Here is an 18,333-nt window from a genome sequence, read left to right as displayed (position 1 = left end):
GTGTTTAATCTGTGCATGGTATAATTCAAAGGCCATCCCCCTCTGCCAAACTTCCTACCCAGAGGGAGACAATGTATCACAGCACTGTCCCTAAGCAAGGGAGTAGCACAGTCAACAGATGAGGCAGAGCTGGTGTAGCGGCTGCCACCTAGAAGGGAGGGCATTCTACCTAAAATCCCTTACTGAGCTAGAGAAGAAACCAGGCAGAGAGATGATTGAATGGAAAAGCCGCTTAAATACTATAAAACATTTATATATTTCTCTTATGAAAAATACACTTCGAGTGTACCAAAGAATTAACTATAAAAAAGAAAATGATGTGTATTTACTATGAACTTCTGCCATAACAGATTACCACAGATTTAGTGGCAGAATTTCTGTCCATCGATGCAACATCTATGGAACTAAAGAAACAGGTTATTTGTTCCTAAAACACAATGGTGGCACAAGCATGAAGTATCAGTTAGAGCCATATCTGTTCAAAAAGGGAGAAAATGGGAAGAAAAAAGTGTTCACCATTCCCAAGGAATTTTGAAATCCAGTCAGGCAAATCTCACTAGATTTAAAGGTTTTGAAACAATGCTCTGGGGCTTGTGACTTAGGTTGTCTTGAACAGGCTGTTAGTAAAAATATGGATATTAACAACTCTGCTTATGAGGACTCAAGAAAATGAGCATGATAGGGGCGCGTGGGTGGCTCAGCGGTTAAAGCCTCTGCCTTCGGCTCAGGTCATGATCCCAGGGTCCTGGGATCGAGCCTCACATCAGACTCTCTGCTCAGCGGCGAGCCTGCCTCCTCCTCCTCCTCTCTCTCTCTGCCTGCCTCTCTGCCTACTTGTGACCTGTCAAATAAATAAAAATCTTTAAAAGAAAAAAAAAATGAGCACGATAAAGAAAATACATCACTTTAGATAATACCTGCGTTGTTATAAGCAGACTCTTGGTGGAAACCCACATATGAAAGGGGGTTGAAGTTGATAAAAGGCAGATCGATGACAGGTAAGGATGTGGGGGTTAGTTTGAGTTTGTGGTTCTGATAGAATGTGAGGATGCCCATCAGAAAACAATAAATAGCCTAACAAAATAAACTTCAGCATCTACTGGACACAGTATTGTAGTAAATGAGGGCAGAGGAATATAAGGTCAGATTCTGTACATAAACTTCAAAGGTTGCCTTTCCTGGTTGTAGGAATAACACTTGTATATTCAGATCTCATGTAGCTCAATTCAGTTGAAAACTCAACAGTTATTTTCTCAAAGGCCCATAATGTTGAAATGCCTTTAGCTTGAACCACATGAGTGACTGGAAAAACACATGAGGTCTAAACCAAGAGATTTATTTTTGTTTGCCAAACTATCTATTATATTTTCAAATTTTCTAGGGACTAATCTCACCCTAGAATAAAAGCTAGCATTTACAGCTGTTATTACTACATAGTTGAAACACAGCAGAATCCAAGGGTTTGTAAGTCGCTTTTTAACAGTGGTACTAATTTACAAATTCAGTAAGAGTGCCAGATTTAAATGCTGTGCCCAGCAGGAAATCTGGAATAATTGGTCCTGTTCTGTATAGACTTTATGGGAGTCTTATAATGATTGTTGGACATCGTTGACTAAGTACTACAAAGGAGAGCTGTCAATCTTTTGCCAAACACTGCATTATTAAAGGATTTGCGTCTTTGTGTTAGAGATTCTACCAGAGAGGGGGTCAAATTGGGGTCCTGAGTCACCTCTGTAAGAAACATGGTTGTAGCTAGGGCATGAATTTTATTTATGAAAAAATTTTTTAAAAGATTCGTTTGTGAAAGAAAGAGATTGAGGGCATGAGCAGAGGGAGCGGCAGACAGAGAGGGAGAAGCAGACTTGCTGCTGAGCTGGGAGCCCAACACAGGACCCTGAGATCATGACCTGAGCTGAAATAAAAAAAGTAATGACATACTCTATGATGGCCAATTGAAAATAATAAAAATTATTGACAACAAAAGGGGGTTGGATGCTTAACCAACTGAGCCACACAGGTGCCCCTATTTATGAAAATATTAAAAAGCCAACAATGTTATTCTCTCACCAACTTTAACTGTACTCTTTAAAAGAAATAGCATCTATTTGCTATTGCCGTTATTTCTAAGAAACCTAAGTATATTTTAAAAACACAAGTAATTCTCTAGTCTAAAATTTCAACTCCAAAAGCAAAGATGGAATTGAGGAAATGTACTCTAGGGACTAATGGGAACTAGGGAACCACTCATGTGGTTCAAATGTACTCTTATGCCCATTTATCACCGATTGGGGAAAATGGGTGTGTGTTGTCTTTAGTGGTACACCCATAATGCACATGCTTGACTCATATACAAATGGCTAAAATGGAAAAGGTCAAGCTTTGAAAATTGTTCCTAGAAAATGGATTCATCTAGGCAAATTCATATGTGAGTCACTATAGAGTTTGTATAATGTAAGATTGAATATGAACATAAGACTGCTTTTTCCACTTCTGTCCAGAGAGGGTTTCAGTGCATGTTTTCTTTAGAACATTCTCAGAAGGAACTGAAATACAAAGCTATAGAAAGCAAGAGTATTTCTATATATAACACAGAGTATAGTTAAAATCATCATACCGGCTCTTTTAAAATCTCATTGTTGTGAGTAGCTTTCCCTAATTCTTCCATCATCAATTCTTGTTTGGGTTTTTCAGTACTTCTCCTACAAGGCAAATTTTCCTCATGTGACTTTTGAATGGTAAGTTCCTGGGCTAACTGATGAGATGTATTTATGATCACATTGTCTTTAGCTCTTACAGTGTAGGTTTCCTTGGGATTTGCTCTTTTTTGGCAGAGCTGGAGGTGAAAAGCATCTTGGAAAGCACGGTGAAAATTCTCATTGAAGAAACCATAAATGATGGGATTGACACTGCTGTTGCAAAAGGCCAGCCAGTGTGCAAAAGGGTAGATGTAGATGTTGATGACTCGCAGCTCATTTGGAGACAGGTCAGCGTAGTCTGAGAGCAGCATCAGTGTCCAAAGAGGCAACCAGGAGAGAATAAAAAGCAGGGCTACGATCAGGAGCATCTTAATGACCTTCTGCTTCTTCTTGGACACCGTGTGCCACTGTTCCTGCTTCTGCTTGCCTGTGTGGGGTACTGTCATCTTGAAGAGTGAAATTCCAATCCTTCCATACATGATGACAATGAGGGACAGGGGAACCAGGTAGATATTGGCAAATAGCACAGTGGTATAGATCTTCCTCATTTCCTGATTTGGCCAGTCTTCCCGGCACCAGTAGACTGGACTGGTTTTATTCTGGGAGTTGAGTCTCACTTGGTAATATTTTTCTTCTTCTACATGTAACATTATTGCAGATGGGGACATAATGGCAATGGCCAGGACCCAAATGACCACAATAATCACAAATGCTGCCTTGATCGTGAGTTTTGGTTTAAAAGGGTAGACAACACACTGGAACCTGCAATTAAAAGCAAGTATCAGCAGAATATTGCCTTATAACTTCTGACCAAGTTGTGAATTAAATTTAATTCTCCCATTCATGTTCCCCTCAAAAAATGAAGTTACCATTAGAAACAGAGGGGCATGCATTGGTGTTTTTGTGACAGATATAAATTTCATTTCAAAATATGAATAAGCTGAGTATCAGACACTATATTAGTCACTATTAATAATAAAAGTGACCACTGTTAACTAGCAGATATTGAACATGAATACTTAGTATTCTGTTCCAGACCCTTTCTCCCTGGTTTGCATTGTCTCTTTAAACTTCCCCACTTAAAAAATAGCAAAATAGGTCTAGAAAAAATTTTAAAAAAGTCTCGTCCACAGCTACACATAATTTTAACACAGGTAGTTTGGCTCCAGAGCCCATTGTTAAACTCTCCCTCATGACCTTCTGTGGCCCCTTCCCATGTCATCTCTGTGCTTGGCCAATTGAACATTAGCAGGCATGACATAAATAGAAGCTTGAGTGATGACACAGAGGCACCCAACCAAACCATAGATTCGTTTAAGCATTTTTGTTTCAAGCCACTAAGTGTTTTGGTGGCTTGAGTCACAGCTATAACAAATAGTCTGAGAGTTTCCATTACTAGTTTTATTACATGCCTTCCAGATGTTGTATGTCCTCTGGTGAGCATGGAAATTCAATCTCAGTGCAGAGCATAACCCTGATTGCATTTAACTGCAATTTTGGCATTGTGAGTCTTGGTGTTATTATTCATACTCACTATGATAATTATAGTCATATCACATACAACTATATAATATTATATTTTTCAAAGTACTATCACCTGTTTAATCTTTGGTTTTGTAATGACTCTGTAAAGTGGAAATATGAAAATTATGACTTTCCAGATCTTCAGGTAAGAAAACTTAAAAGCTTTTAATGACTCCGCAGCAGCTCCATATTAATTTATCTCACATAGCTTCATATACTAATTAACTTGAACATTGATTGCTTTGTTGTCCTTTATTGCAGCATATGTAAGGTCTGCTGTCTTAACTTCCAAGTTCTCTTTTAATTTTCTAATTAAAGAGTCTCCCCATCTACTCATCATTAAATTATGGGTAACTTCATAGGCACAATTCTAGGTATCTTGTTCTTTTTGTAAAACAACTGTTGGGGCTTCAATCTTTTTTCATTCATTCAACAAATTGTGTGTGTGTGTGTGTGTGTGTTCAGAGAGACAAAGATGAACATGATAGAAAATGCTCTCTGCCAAGAAACAGTTAAGGAAAATATTGTTTAATTATGCTAAAATCATGCTGGAATTTAGACTTGGCCACTGCATTAGTCAGGGTTCTCTAGGGATACAGAGCCAACAGTATGTATCAATATATGGAAAGATACTTATTTTGCGGGATTGGCTCATGCAGTTTTGGAAGTTGAGAGTCCCAAGATCTGCAGTTGGCAAAATGGGGACACGGGAGAGCCAACAGGGCTTCCAGTTCAAATCTGAAGGCCTGAGAACAGGAACAGCCACTGATACCAGTTCCAGTCTAAAAGCTATCCGACTCATACCCCAGAAGATCTAAGGTTGTAGTTTGAGGACAGAAAAAAAAAAACAAAAACTGATGTCTCAGCTCAAAAACTCGGACAGGAGCAATACTTTCTCACTTGCAGGAAGGTTGGCCTTTTTGTTCATATTTGGGCCTTCAATTTCCCAGATGAGCGCAGGCAATCTTTTACTCAGCCTATGGATTCAAATCTCACCAAACACCCAGGATAACGTTTGACCAAATATCTGGGCATCCCGTGGCACGGTGAAGTTCACATATAAAATTAATCACCATACCACTTAGGAAAAGAAAAAAGTCTCAGTTTTCTCTCTCAAGCAATGGGGGATGGTGCCTTGTTCAGGACCAGTGAGCACTCAGATGGGATTTGAAGAGTGACTAGAAAGAAGTTGGAGAGAGAAGGAAAGTTCAAGAATAAATCCCAAGATTTTCATTTAGATTGGATGTGTGAGCCTGCCATTCCTTGGCTTGGAAAGATGAGAAAAGGAGCTTTTTGTTAAGGGTGTGTGTGTGTGTGTGTGTGTGTGTGTGTGTGTGTGTGTGTGTAGGACTGGTAAGGAAGAAAGTTCAATTCTGGGTCTGTTTATTTTGAGGTGGTGATTGTCGGATGTAAGATGAAGTTAATCTGGAGAAATAGGTTTGGGAGATTTTTTTTTTTTTTTTTTTGTAGTTTGGCTTCCTCCAAGAGCTGACCCTGAGAAATGTGTTTGGGTGCCAGTAGTTCAGATAGAGATGAAGGTGTGGTGGTTTTAAAACAGGTCTAAATTCTTGAACTTGCCCTTCAACATCCATTGAATGGCCTTTGTGACTCACTTATAAGGAACAGGATGCACCAGGGATACTATGTGACTTTCACGGGCACACTCTCTTAGGATACCCATGCCTTGGACAGACATGAGAAGCTCAGCTACCTTGAAGCTGCCATGCTGCAGAGCCCATGCAGGGCCTGAGAAGCCCTAGTTCTCGTTCCTAGATGTTCAAATCTTCCCAGTCTGGGCACCAACGTTAGGAAAAGGCTTCATTCTTGGTCTTAGAACTCCCTCTCCGATGCCAAGTGGAGCAGAAACAAGGTATGTGTTTCCAATCAGTGAAGCTGCCCTCGTCATAGATTCGTCATAGATTGGAGCATCATGAGCCACTAAGTGGTTTGTTTTGGGAGCTGACTTGTTACACTGCAACAGAAAACTGAAACTCTAGAGAAATGATACATGGTTGGGAAGGCAGAGAGCAAAGGGTGTGTCACAGCAGGTGACCATAGTTTCACCACTTTTTAAAAGACCTAAAACAGGGGCACTTGGGTGGCTCAGTGGGTTAAGCCTCTGCCTTCAGCTCAGGTCATGATCCCAGGGTCCTGGGATCCAGCCCTGCATCAGGGTCTCTGCTCAGCGGGGAGCCTGCTTCCCTTACCTCTCTCTCTGCCTGCCTCTCTGCCTACTTGTGATCTCTGTCTGTCAAATAAATAAATAAAATCTTTTTTAAAAAAAAAGACCTAAAACATGACAGAGATGATTTTTTTTCGTAGATCTATTCAATCCTAATCTACTATTACACTTTCCTCAGAAATCTAAAGTTGTTATATATCATTCCTGTCAATGTTTTTATGCTTTGACAGTATTAGCCTGCATTTATAACATTTTAATTTCTATATTATGGCACCATATTACATGCATCATTGCATAGCTTTGAGATTGTATGCTTCTGAAATTTATGCATTTTGAAATACATGGACCTAGTTAATTGATTTTACCTCATACACTATCATCCCTTGAATAAACATAGCACAATATGCTTATTGTTTTAACCTTTTTAAAATGATATCTCTGCTTAGGAGACATTGTAGAAACAGTGAAAGAGAAACTTAGGGATATATAATACTAAATCTGATAAGCTCAAGATACAATAGAAAATACAAAGGATATTTCTTTTATTCACTGTAGGGGTAACATAAATAATTGTAAAATTAAGGTTTAGTATTATATTCACAACAAAATAATTTAGTAGTAACATTATTTACTAGTATAAAATAAGTATTAGTATAAATTAGTACACCAAAAAATGATTTAGCAAAATAGCAATAGAATGTAGTAAATTTGGAAATAATTAGCTCCCAAATTTTAATATAAAAAGATACCTTTGGCATGCACTTGTTAGCATATATTGCAAATTCTGTTCTCTTTCAATGGAAACCAAAAATCTAGATCTATAATATGGGTTCTTAGAAATAGGTTAATATTGAAAACACAATCTACCAAGTTGGTTTTTGATGTCAACAATTCTAGAGCATTTTGTTTTTTGGGGCGTTATTCAGTTTTTCTCCCAAATATCTCTTAATTGCCATTGCCACTGCCTTACATCCTCTCCAACCTAAGTTGTTACAAAAGTTTAACTGTTCTTCCTTTCTCCAGTCTTATACAACACCAAGCCCTTTCTGTTTTCCTAAAATGAAAGTCCAGTAATTACTCCCCCATATAAAAGACTTCAGTAGTTCCTGGTTGTCTTCAGAACAAATGGAAGACACGCCCATAGAAAACCCACTTGCCTCTTTCTGTGGAAGAAATGGTCACACCTAATGTGCCATTCCACCTTCCCATGGTCTAGCTGGCCTGCCTCTCTGTGTTTCTCTTGATAAGTATCTTCCATTTCAAGTCCATATAGATATCTATATATAACCCTGTCTTAAGAGATGCTCTTTCCTCGATTTCTTCCCAAAGTTAGTTTCTAAATCTTGAGCAATCAGTTATGACCTCTTCTGTGAACTTGACAGTCCTGGTCCTGAGAGGTGACTTGATCACTCTCTGCTTTGTACAGTTTGTTATAGTAGAGAGTGTTATTGGTAAGTATTTGTTAACATATCTCTCTGCCTCTAACCGAATGTGAACTTCTTTAGGCAGCACTTTGTCTAACTTGTTTTATTTTTTTAAGATTTTATTTATTCATTTGAGGGGCAGTGGGAGGAGCAGGCTCCCTGCTGAGCTGGGAGCCCAACGTGGGGTTCATTCCCCGGACCTGGAGATCATGACCTGAGCCAAAGGCAGACGCCTAACCATCTGAGCCACCCAGGCATCCCTGTCTAATGTGTTTTAGATGATATACAGACCAGTGCAGTACAGGCACACCTCAACACTGTGTGTAAATGGTGGTTAAATTTTATCTTAAAATCTGGATAAAATTTTAGATTTCACATTTCTATCACTAGAAAATTTGATTGTAGTGAAAAATAGTATAACTATGATGTTGTAGACTTTGTGTCCCCTCCAAATTCATACCTTGAATAAGAGTCAGGGTTTTAAACCTGATTGGATGGTAGTTGGAACTAATTAGGTTCAAATGAGATCAAGAGGGTGGTGTCCTCATGATAGGATTAGTGACCTTTTAAAAAGAGGAGAATAGAGCTGCCGGTTCCTTGGAGAAGATGCCCCTCTGCAAAGCAGGAAAAGTTCTCTCACCAGACACAGAAGCTACTGGCATCCTGACCTTGGCCCTAGCCTCCAGAACTGTGAGAAATAAATTTCTGTTGTTTCAGACATGCAGTTGATGGTATCTTATTATAACAGCCCCAAATAAGACACGTGTTATCCCTAATTATTTAATTTTAAAAACGGAAACTTTAGTAGTTTTATTTTATTACTGAACCTTTAGCAGATATACGCTGTGCTCTTAAAAGAGTGGATATTACAGATAAAATTTGGGGCATATTTGGCAAATATGGTAGATTATACGTTTTTCACCAGATTCCGATTTTGGTGCTGACTTACCTATCCACAGCTATGGCAACTAAAGTAAAGACTGAAGCTGCAACTGATATTCCTTGGATGAATCCACTGATCTTGCACATTGCGCTTCCAAAGGGCCATCCTGAAAGGAATAAGAAACAGTCTTTGAATAGATCATATATATATATTCTTTTTACTCTCACCAAAAATACGAACAGAAATGCATGAAATCAAGACTGATGCAACTATTTCCTAAATGACATCCAGGGAACAATCATTGTTTTCCATTATTTTCATTAATATCTCCAGAGCTCTATTTTTAGTATACTACTAATAATGTCAAAACATAATGCAGTAGTTACAACATTCTAGGCATTGTAGTAAGTGCTTAGAATCTATTAACTTAGCTAATTCCCCAAACAGGCTTTGAAGGCTTATTCTCCTCCTCATGATATAGACTAGGTAATAAATACACAAATATCACGTGCCTTCCCATAGCTACTTAGCAACATATTTAGGATTTCAACCCCAGCTGTATGGTTCTAGAGCCTAAACCATTAACCCTTATGCAATAAAGCCCTTTAAATGAATAAGACAGGAAGTATATTGGTTTTATAATTTGGAAATAGACCCCATAAGTTATGAGGAATAAGAGGTACATGTAGAATAAATAAGATTAGTATTTATTCATATATTATGTAATGAGACAATTTAAATTGTTATAGAGTAAGTATTTAAGTATTTGTGTCCCCCCCATTTAAATTCATATATTGAAGCCTTAAGCCCTAATGTATTTAGAGGAGGGGCCTCTGGAAAGTAAGTAACTACATTGAGATAATGCCACAGGAGTGGTGCCCACATGATAGGATTGCTGCCATTAGAAGAAGAAAGAGAGTTTTCCTTTCCATGAACATGTACTGAGGAAAGTCTGTGTGAGCACACAGCAAGAATGTGGCTGTCTACAAACCAAAAATAGGACCCTCACCAAGAACCTGACCATGCTATCACCCTGATCTTAAACTTCTAGCCTCTGAAACAGTGAGAAGATAAATGTCTTATTGTTTAAGCCACCTAGTCTGTGGTATTTTTTTTATAGCAGCCTGAGCTAATGAAGACATCTTTTGAGAATAAAGAGCACTTTGCATGGACAAAATCAGTCTATTTGAATTACTTTCTAACCTCATTTACTAGAATGTTTATAAAAGAAATATAACAGGTTGATATAACCACCCATCTACTATTATAGGAAAGTAATATTCTTCCACTAGTAACTGTTCTAGTTTCCCAAAATATAAATTTTAAAAATCTGAGAAATATACAACATTCATTTTTAAAAAAGATTGTACAACTTATTTTTAAAATTTTTTACTTAATTTTAAATATTCCCCAAATCGAATCCAAGTATATCTAAGAAAAACTACTTGTCATCTATCCAGACCATCTTAAAATAGATGCTTGAGTGACTCTGAGTAGAAACCAAGAGAGAGCATGTTTCTCCAGGCCTAGAATTATTTGGCTGTTATAATATTAAACAAAAAGAGTGTGAGTGGCCTTTGGTCAAAAATAAAGAATAAGCACATGATTTATCTCACCTCCCTCACTAAATTCCATTAAAATGAAAGCACTAGGGAAAAGAAAACTCAAATAGAAAGAATGTGAAGCTGGGAAAATAACACAATTGGCTGAGTTATGCATAAATGTAACCAGATGCCCCTTGCTTCTCCCCTGGCCGGCAGAAGGACGGAAGTTAGTATCAGGCAGAAGCAAAGCGTCTCTAGACTCTCTCTCTAGGTGCAGGTGGGCTGGGTACTGCAATGATGCCCAAGGATTAAGTAAAAATATTCTCCATCCAATACTGTTGTCCAGAGACCCCCTGGGCTCTGGAATGTAGCAGTCGGTGTTAGGATTCCTATGGCAATAGATCAGAGAATTTCTTTCTGGGGAATGTAATCCTTTCAAGAAGACTGTTGTGCAGATTTTGACAGTCGTGGATTTGCCAGTGAATGGCCCAAACTAATGAAGTTGAGAGTGCGCCTGACCTCGAACTTAAGGCACAGAGAGGTCCAAGTCAGTCACATTGTGTCTCACTTTGAAACACAAGCAGCTAAGTAGAAACTGACATAAGGGAAACCTCAAATATAAAAGTGACTATAACAAAAAGGAAAAAAGAAACTTAAGAGAAAACCAATATAAATCAAATAGAGGAAAATAGCCAGACATATCAAGAAAAAAGGAGACAGGACACAAATAAAATTATAAATGAGAAAAACAACAACAACCAACACCACAGAAATATAAAATAGTTATGAGAATATACAACCTAGAAGAGATGGATAAATTCTTAGAAACATATAACCTACCAAAACTGAAACAGGAAGCAATAGAAAAGTTGAACAGACCAATTACCAACAAAGAAATTGTATCGGTAATGACAAAACTCCCAACAAAAGCTCCTGGACCAGATGGCTACAAGGTGAATTCTACCAAGCCTTTAGAGTAGAGTTAATACGTATTCTCTTCAAACTATTTCAAAAAAATAGAAAAGGAAGGAACATTTCCAAGCTTACTATCTGGGGCCAGCATTACCCTAATACCAAAACCTAATAAAGACACCATAAAAAAGAGAACTATAAGTCATTATCTCTGAAGAGCAGAGATGCAGAAATCATCAACAAAATCCTAGCAAACTGAATCCAATAATACATTAAAAAAATCATTCACCACAACCAGGTGGGGTTTATTCATGGTTTGCAAGAGTGGTTCAATATTCACAAATCAATCAACATGATATATCAATAAGAGAAAGGATAACAACTATACAATCATTTCAATAGGGGCAGAAAAAGCATTTGACAAGATTCAACATCCATTCACAATAAAAGCCTTCAGCAAAGTAGGTTTAGAGGGAACATACCCCAATATAATAAAGGCTAAATACGAAAAGCCCACAGCTAACATCATCCTTAATGAGGAAAAACTAAGAGCTTTTCTCCTAAGATCAGGAATAGGGAAGGATGTCCACTCTCACCACTTTTATTCCACATAGTACCATAAGTCTTAGTCACAGAAATCAAGCAAGAAAAAGAAATAAAAGGCATCAAAATCAGTAAGGAAGAAGTAAAACTTTCACTGTTTGCAGATGACCTGATAATCCATACTGAAAATCTGAAAAGACTGCCAAAAAACTGCTAGAACTGATACACGAATTCAGTAAAGGACACAAAATTAGTGTACAGAAATCTGTTGCACTTCTATATGCTAGTCATGAAGCAGCAGAAAGAGAAATTAACAATCCCATTTAAAATTGCACCACAAATAAGATACTTAGGAAGAAACCTAATCAGAGGTAAAAGACCTGTACTCTGAAAACCATAAAACACTGATGAAAGATGACATAAAGAAATGGAAAAAGTTCTATGCTTATGGATTAGAAAAACGAATATTGGTAAAATGTTTATATTCCCAATGCCTATTGAAATACAAACAGCATTTTTCACAGAACTAGAACAAACAATCCTAAAATTTATATGCAACCACAAAAGACCCCAAATAACGAAAATGAAAATCTTTTTCTTTTTCTTGAAAAAGAAAAGCAAAGCTGGAGGCATCAGAATCCCAGACTTTAAGTTATATTACAAAGCTGTAGTAATCAAAACAGTATTGTATTAGCAAAAAAACAGATACATAGATCAATGGAACAAAATAGAAAACCCAGAAATAAACCCACAAGTATATTGACAGTTAATCTTCCACAAATCAAGAAAGAATAATGAATGGAAAAAGATTGTCTCTTCAACAAATAGTGTTGGAAAAACTGGGCCACCTTCTTATACCACAGAAAAAAGCTTACTGGATTAAAGACTTGAAACCATAAAAATCCCAGAGGAGAACACAGAAAGTAACTTCTCTGACATCGTAACCTTTTTCTTGATATGTCTCCAGAGGCAAAGGAAACAAACAAAAAATATTGTGACTTTATCAAAATAAAAGAGCTTTGGCACAGCAAAGGAAGTCAACGAATCTAAAAGGCAACCTATGTGATTGAAGAAGATATATAAAGAACTTAACAAAGTATTTAAGAACTTAAACAACTCAGCACCCCAAAATCAAATAACCCCATTAAAAAATGGGCAGATGACACGAACAGACATTTCTCCAATGACAATGTACAGGTGGCCAATAGACACATGAAAAGATGTTCAGCAGCACTTAGCATCAGGGAAACAGCCAAGTTTCCCATTGATTGATGAATGGATAAAGAAGATGTGTGTGTGTGTGTGTGTGTGTGTGTATGCAATGAGGTATACACATATATATGCAATGTGGTATATACATATATGTGGTATATATATGCATTGTGATATATATATGCAATGTGGTATATATGGATCTGCAAAATGTGTGTATGTGTGTGTGTATATATATATATATATATATGCACACACATACGCAATGTGGTATGTGTGTATATATGTAAAGTGGTGTGTATATATATAGCTTTATATATATATGCACATATATATGCGTGCAACCCCCCCACATATATACATGCAATGGAATATTATTCAGCCACAAGAAAGAATGAAATCTTGCAGTTTGCAACTACATGGGTGGACCTACAGAGTATAATGCTAAGCAAAATAAGCCTATCAGAGAAAGATAAATACCATATGATTTCACTCCTATGGAGAATTTAAGAAACAAAACAAACCAGCTTAGGGAAAAGACAAACTGAGAAACAGGGTCTAACTATAGAGAATAAACTGATGGTCATCAAAGAGGAGGTGGGTGGGGGGATGGGTTCAGCAGGTGATGGGGATGGGATGCAGGTGTTGGGGATTAAGCAGGTGATGAGGATTAAGGCGTGTACTTGTCAGGAGGAGCACCAGGTGGTGTGTATAATTTTTGAATCCTTATCTTGTACACCTGAAAGTCATATAAAACAACTAAGTGGGATTAAAATAAAAACATAAAAAATAAACCTCAGAGACAACACATTTCATCGATGAAATGTGCCTGATAGTATAAGAAACATGCAGAAAATGAAAATAGCTCAAAGAATTTAAACATGACAACATAGAACTCAATATAATGTCTACAAGACAAAATTGAGAAAATCTTTGAAAATGGAACAATTAGGAAGAGAGAGTGAAAAAGGTTTTTTAAAGAAATGTCAACACAGAACCTCCAATATCTAATAGGAATTGAGAAAGGTAAGGTGTCATTAGGGTCTCAGTGAAGGGTCATCCCAGAGCAGTAGCCGCTGAGCTCCATGCCTGAAGGGTAAGATGTCTGAATAGAACACAAAGGTGGAGAGCAGCAGGGGGCGGCTCTCCAGGAAAAAAGATGCAATTCACAGGTTGCCTGATACATTTGAAGGTGTTTACAAGATATTAACACTCCTGGAAGAGAATTTGAGGATATGTGACTCATAGGTACATACCCCAAACTAAGCAAATCAAAATACGATTAAATCCAAGAAAACATTTTATAAGATAGATACTGATATCCTAGCACTCGGCATGCCTCAGCAGGGCTAAGATACATGTAACGATAGGAATGTACTCTCTGCATACTGACTTAAAAAATTCTAATTACACGGGGAAAATGAGAGGAGACAGAGTGTGAATGCGTATTTGTATGTCTATATACATGTATCTGATTGCATTTGTACACGCTTCCAGCCAATCCGGCTTTCCCAACTTCGTATTCAGCAGCATCTGACAGTTTCTATGCATTTACGTTCTTTTGTTCTATGTCATTTCAGTGGAGTCTGGTGAGGGAAACTACCTCTTGTGGTAAGAGAGGATTCAGACAACTAATGTACCTCTCCTGCAACGTGAAGGTAATAATACATTATGGGAACATTATGGTTTCATTATGGAATACATTATGGAAACAAGTTGCTTAGAAATAGGAGAGTAACTACTATCCAGTATAGAGTAACTAGGGGTAAGGAAGGGTAATAATGTGTATGGAGAAGCTGAGACAATAATTTCATTATAAATACTTACAGGAGGGCGATTCTGAGAGCATGTCTTACTGGCAAAATAAGTTTCTTGAGAGTGATGACAGTAATTTAAATCAATTCTTTCACTCTTTTTGCCTCACACAATATCTTAAAATGTACCTTGTTTTAAAAATATACATTCTTGTATGTGCTATGGTGAGCGCTGGGAAGTGTGTAAACCTGTAAACCTGGTGATTCAAAGACCTGTACCCCTGGGGCTAATAATACATTATATGTTAATAAAAGATTTTTAAAAATGTACATTCTTGATAATTTATTTTTAATGCCAGACCTCACAAAATGCAGAATCGATGAGCACAGATGCTACAAGAGGCACTCTTCAACTCTCCCCAGCTCCTGCTCCAGAGAAGGGAAGAAAACAGAAATCCGAAGAGAAACCTCTTACTCTTCAGGAAACTGAAAATGCTATGAAAAGCTAAGAACTATGACAGAGCTCATGTTGCTCTAAATATTTTAGTTATGCAACTATGGTATCATTTAAATTTTTGTTTAAATATAAGTTCAATTTAATTAACATATACTGTGTTATAGCTTCAGAGGTAGATGTCGGCGACTCATCAGTGCATACAACAGCCGGTTCTTACTTCGGGTGCCTTCCTGAAGGCCCATCACCCAGTTACCCCACCCCCTCACCTACCTCCCATCGTTTTCTTTCTTCTACAGATCTGGACTATGAACATTGTGAGTTCCGTTCATTAATTAATACAACAAATACTTAGTAAGCAGGTACTATGCACCAAAATGGTTCTGGGAGCTGGAGATACACCGCACTTTCAGAGTACATGATGTAGCGCTAGAGAAGTAGTCATACAGGCCGGAGGGACTCTACAGTAGTACCCGAACCGCTACAATGTGGAGTTACTTGTGTTGCATTCGTCCCTTATCACGGATGAACTACCACTTTTTGAGAAATCATTGGGATTGCTGCTCATCTTCCCTCAAAAACTATTGGAAATCTCCCTCGCTAACCACAAGAGGGCCTCAAGTCTTGCTGTGAGATTGAAGACATCGGGTCAATTGAAACCAGATTTATCAGTTTCTGAACTTTACACTGCACACTATTACCAATAATATTTCCACATTATACGCGCCCTGAACCACACCAGAAAAATTCCAAGTCTTTAGTAAAAGATGTTAGATCTCATTCTCTGACAACCTTCAGTGAGTACTCTAAAAAAAAAGTTTCTACTCTTCATCTGTCACCTGCTTTATTTTTATCCCTAATTCTTATCAATCTCTGACTACTTAACACTGTATCTATTTGTTTATTGTCTTACTCCTCCTTTAAAATGTAGACCCTAGGAGGGTATGCACTTGGAGCCTTTCTGGGAACTCCGTAAGAATTTACGAATGAACGAATGGCCCTGCCACGGGTGCAGGCTTAGGAGACAGAAATTCCCTCCTTTCATCCTCGGACCATACACAAGTCAACATACCTGCTATAATATTGTCCAGCAGCGTGATAGGCATGCAAAATATGCCAACCAGTAAATCACTTATTGCCAGGTTCAGGATAAAGAGATTAGTGACGGTGTGCATATGTTTTTTCCTCATCACAGTAAAACCAACCACTGTATTTCCCACCATGCACAGGACGAAGATGAGAAAGTAGGAAATAATGAAGATGGCTGCCACTGGAGGCTGGTGAAGATAGTAGTTCACATAGGTGATATTGATATCTGAGTATAGGGGATACTTTGTGTCATTGACACTCCAAATGTCATGCCAGTTTTCTGAAGAGTTTGAGTCCCATCTGTCACTCATGATGGACCTGAACAAAGGAGAGGTAGAAAAGAAAAAGCATAATTAGAAGCCAGTAGAACGTAAGTTATGTATGTGAGTTTAAAAGGAACACTTTTAAAGTGCAAGGGGATTTTGATGGTCCTTCTGTAATAATCCATTAATTCTGCATGGAACAGAGCTGTACATAATACAGTCAAATTATTAGGATTTTAACCAAGAGAACTTGAAATTTCCACTTTGTTTCATAAATAACAATTAGCATATTTTCTATGTTCTCAATATGCTCTGTATTTCACTTTATTATACCTCCTACCCATTTGCAAAGTTTCAAGGGAAACTCTGTAAGTGAAACCCCTTTTGAAATTCCCTTTCTCCTGTCTCTAGATATCATAACCTGTCAAAACCTACTTGTTCCCTTAAGGCTAACTTAATATATTTTTAGTTTTCCTGACAATTTAAACAAGATGAGGTGTCTCCATCTTCAAAACTGCCTTTGAAATAAGCTTTTTGTAGATTTCTTATTCTGCTTTGACTCAGTTAGTTGAATATGTCTTTTATATACGCATGGAATTTCTTAAAATAAGCCCATACTTGCCTTGGCTTCACTTAACATAATTCCATTCACATAGTATGTATTCAATAAATATTTTTATTTGGAATCCACATATCTTCATGTAGACATGTCAGTCAACCGTATATGTCTGAGGTCCTCAAGAACATGCCCAGATCTGGTGATTTACTAGAAGGCTTCAGAGGATTTAGCATTTGGTGTATCCCCAGCAAATATTTATTATAGCAAAAGGATACCAAGCAAGATCAGCAAATAGCAAGGCACGTAAGATAAAATTTGCAGGAAACCAGCTTCTAAGACTCTCTCTCAGTGGAATCACATGGTGAGTTAATTCCTTCAGCAATGAGTTCGACAACCTGTGTGAAGTCTTGTCTACCAGGGAAGCTCATTAGAAACTCAGTGCCCTAGGTTTTTAATTAGAGAACAGTCACATGGTACATTCCTCCTAGCAGAATCAAAATTTCACACTCCCTGATGGAAAGCAGGTGTACAGAAAAAAATGATGTTATTTGTACGGATTAGGTATAATGAACACTCTCACCATTTATGGTCACTTTATAGCAATATAAGGAATTGTATTTGACTTAAGTTCCCAGACTCTAACCAAGGGCAGACCTTGTGAGCAGTCCTTTCTAAAGATAGCAGGTTCCGGCCTGCTTGTTAATTCATTTCTGCATACCTCATTATCACTATGTTTTCCAGTGTTTCAAGTGCATACTTTATTATTTTAGGGGAGTATGTTTATTCTTATAAATACTGCATAAAGATTAAGGTTCATAGTATTCATTTCAGATACTTAACTTTGGATAGTTTTTTCTATTTTAGGAACAGTAAAGAGTAAGTAAGTTACTATAAGACAAGTATATAAATACAAAACAAGCCAATAAAAACATTCCTCTCCAATATTTTGCCATTTTATTTCTTCCCTTTTCTTTAATTTTTAAAGCTCATCTCTGCTTTTCAATATTTAATGTCCCTAAGCCCGAATAAAAATGAAAAATGAAAAGAAAGTGACTGTGGGGTAGGGTGAGGGCTTGGAGAGAGAAAAAGAATGGAATTTGAGTAAGCAAGATTTCACTATTCCTATTATTGGCTTCAAAACTCTATGTGGCAAGATAGCAACATGCAGTACAGAGGAGTAGCAGAAGGACATGTAATATTTAAGTGTTCTTTCCTCCTGACACATAATTGTAAGAATTTTGTATATGAGGTTGGAGTTTTAGCTATTAGATTAACCTATAATGGGAGATAGGAT

At 37.4% G+C, this 18,333-nt stretch overlaps 1 protein-coding gene across 1 annotated transcript; it reads right to left on the bottom strand.

Moving 5' to 3' along the window:
- Window positions 1-2,608: 2,608 nt before the first annotated feature.
- NPFFR2 (neuropeptide FF receptor 2) lies at window positions 2,609-16,528 on the bottom strand. Its single transcript, XM_059377874.1, has 3 exons — window positions 16,201-16,528; window positions 8,776-8,875; window positions 2,609-3,458 (listed from the first exon to the last, which is right to left on the bottom strand). Exons 1-3 carry the CDS (start codon window positions 16,526-16,528, stop codon window positions 2,609-2,611), a joined length of 1,278 nt encoding a protein of 425 aa, XP_059233857.1.
- Window positions 16,529-18,333: the final 1,805 nt, after the last annotated feature.

Source organism: Mustela nigripes, chromosome 1 (assembly GCF_022355385.1).
Source record: "Mustela nigripes isolate SB6536 chromosome 1, MUSNIG.SB6536, whole genome shotgun sequence".
NCBI classification, from domain to species: Eukaryota; Metazoa; Chordata; class Mammalia; order Carnivora; family Mustelidae; genus Mustela; species Mustela nigripes.
This window is presented reverse-complemented; position numbering and strand designations above follow the sequence as displayed.

Coding starts and splice junctions, on each gene's coding strand:
- NPFFR2 (XM_059377874.1), bottom strand. CDS start 16,528: ATGAGTGACAGATGGGACTCAAACTCTTCAGAAAACTGGCATGACATT. Junction 8,876..16,200: donor GCTGGACAATATTATAGCAG/GTATGTTGACTT, acceptor TATTCCTTTCAG/GATGGCCCTTTGGAAGCGCA. Junction 3,459..8,775: donor GTTGCCATAGCTGTGGATAG/GTAAGTCAGCAC, acceptor TTTTAATTGCAG/GTTCCAGTGTGTTGTCTACC.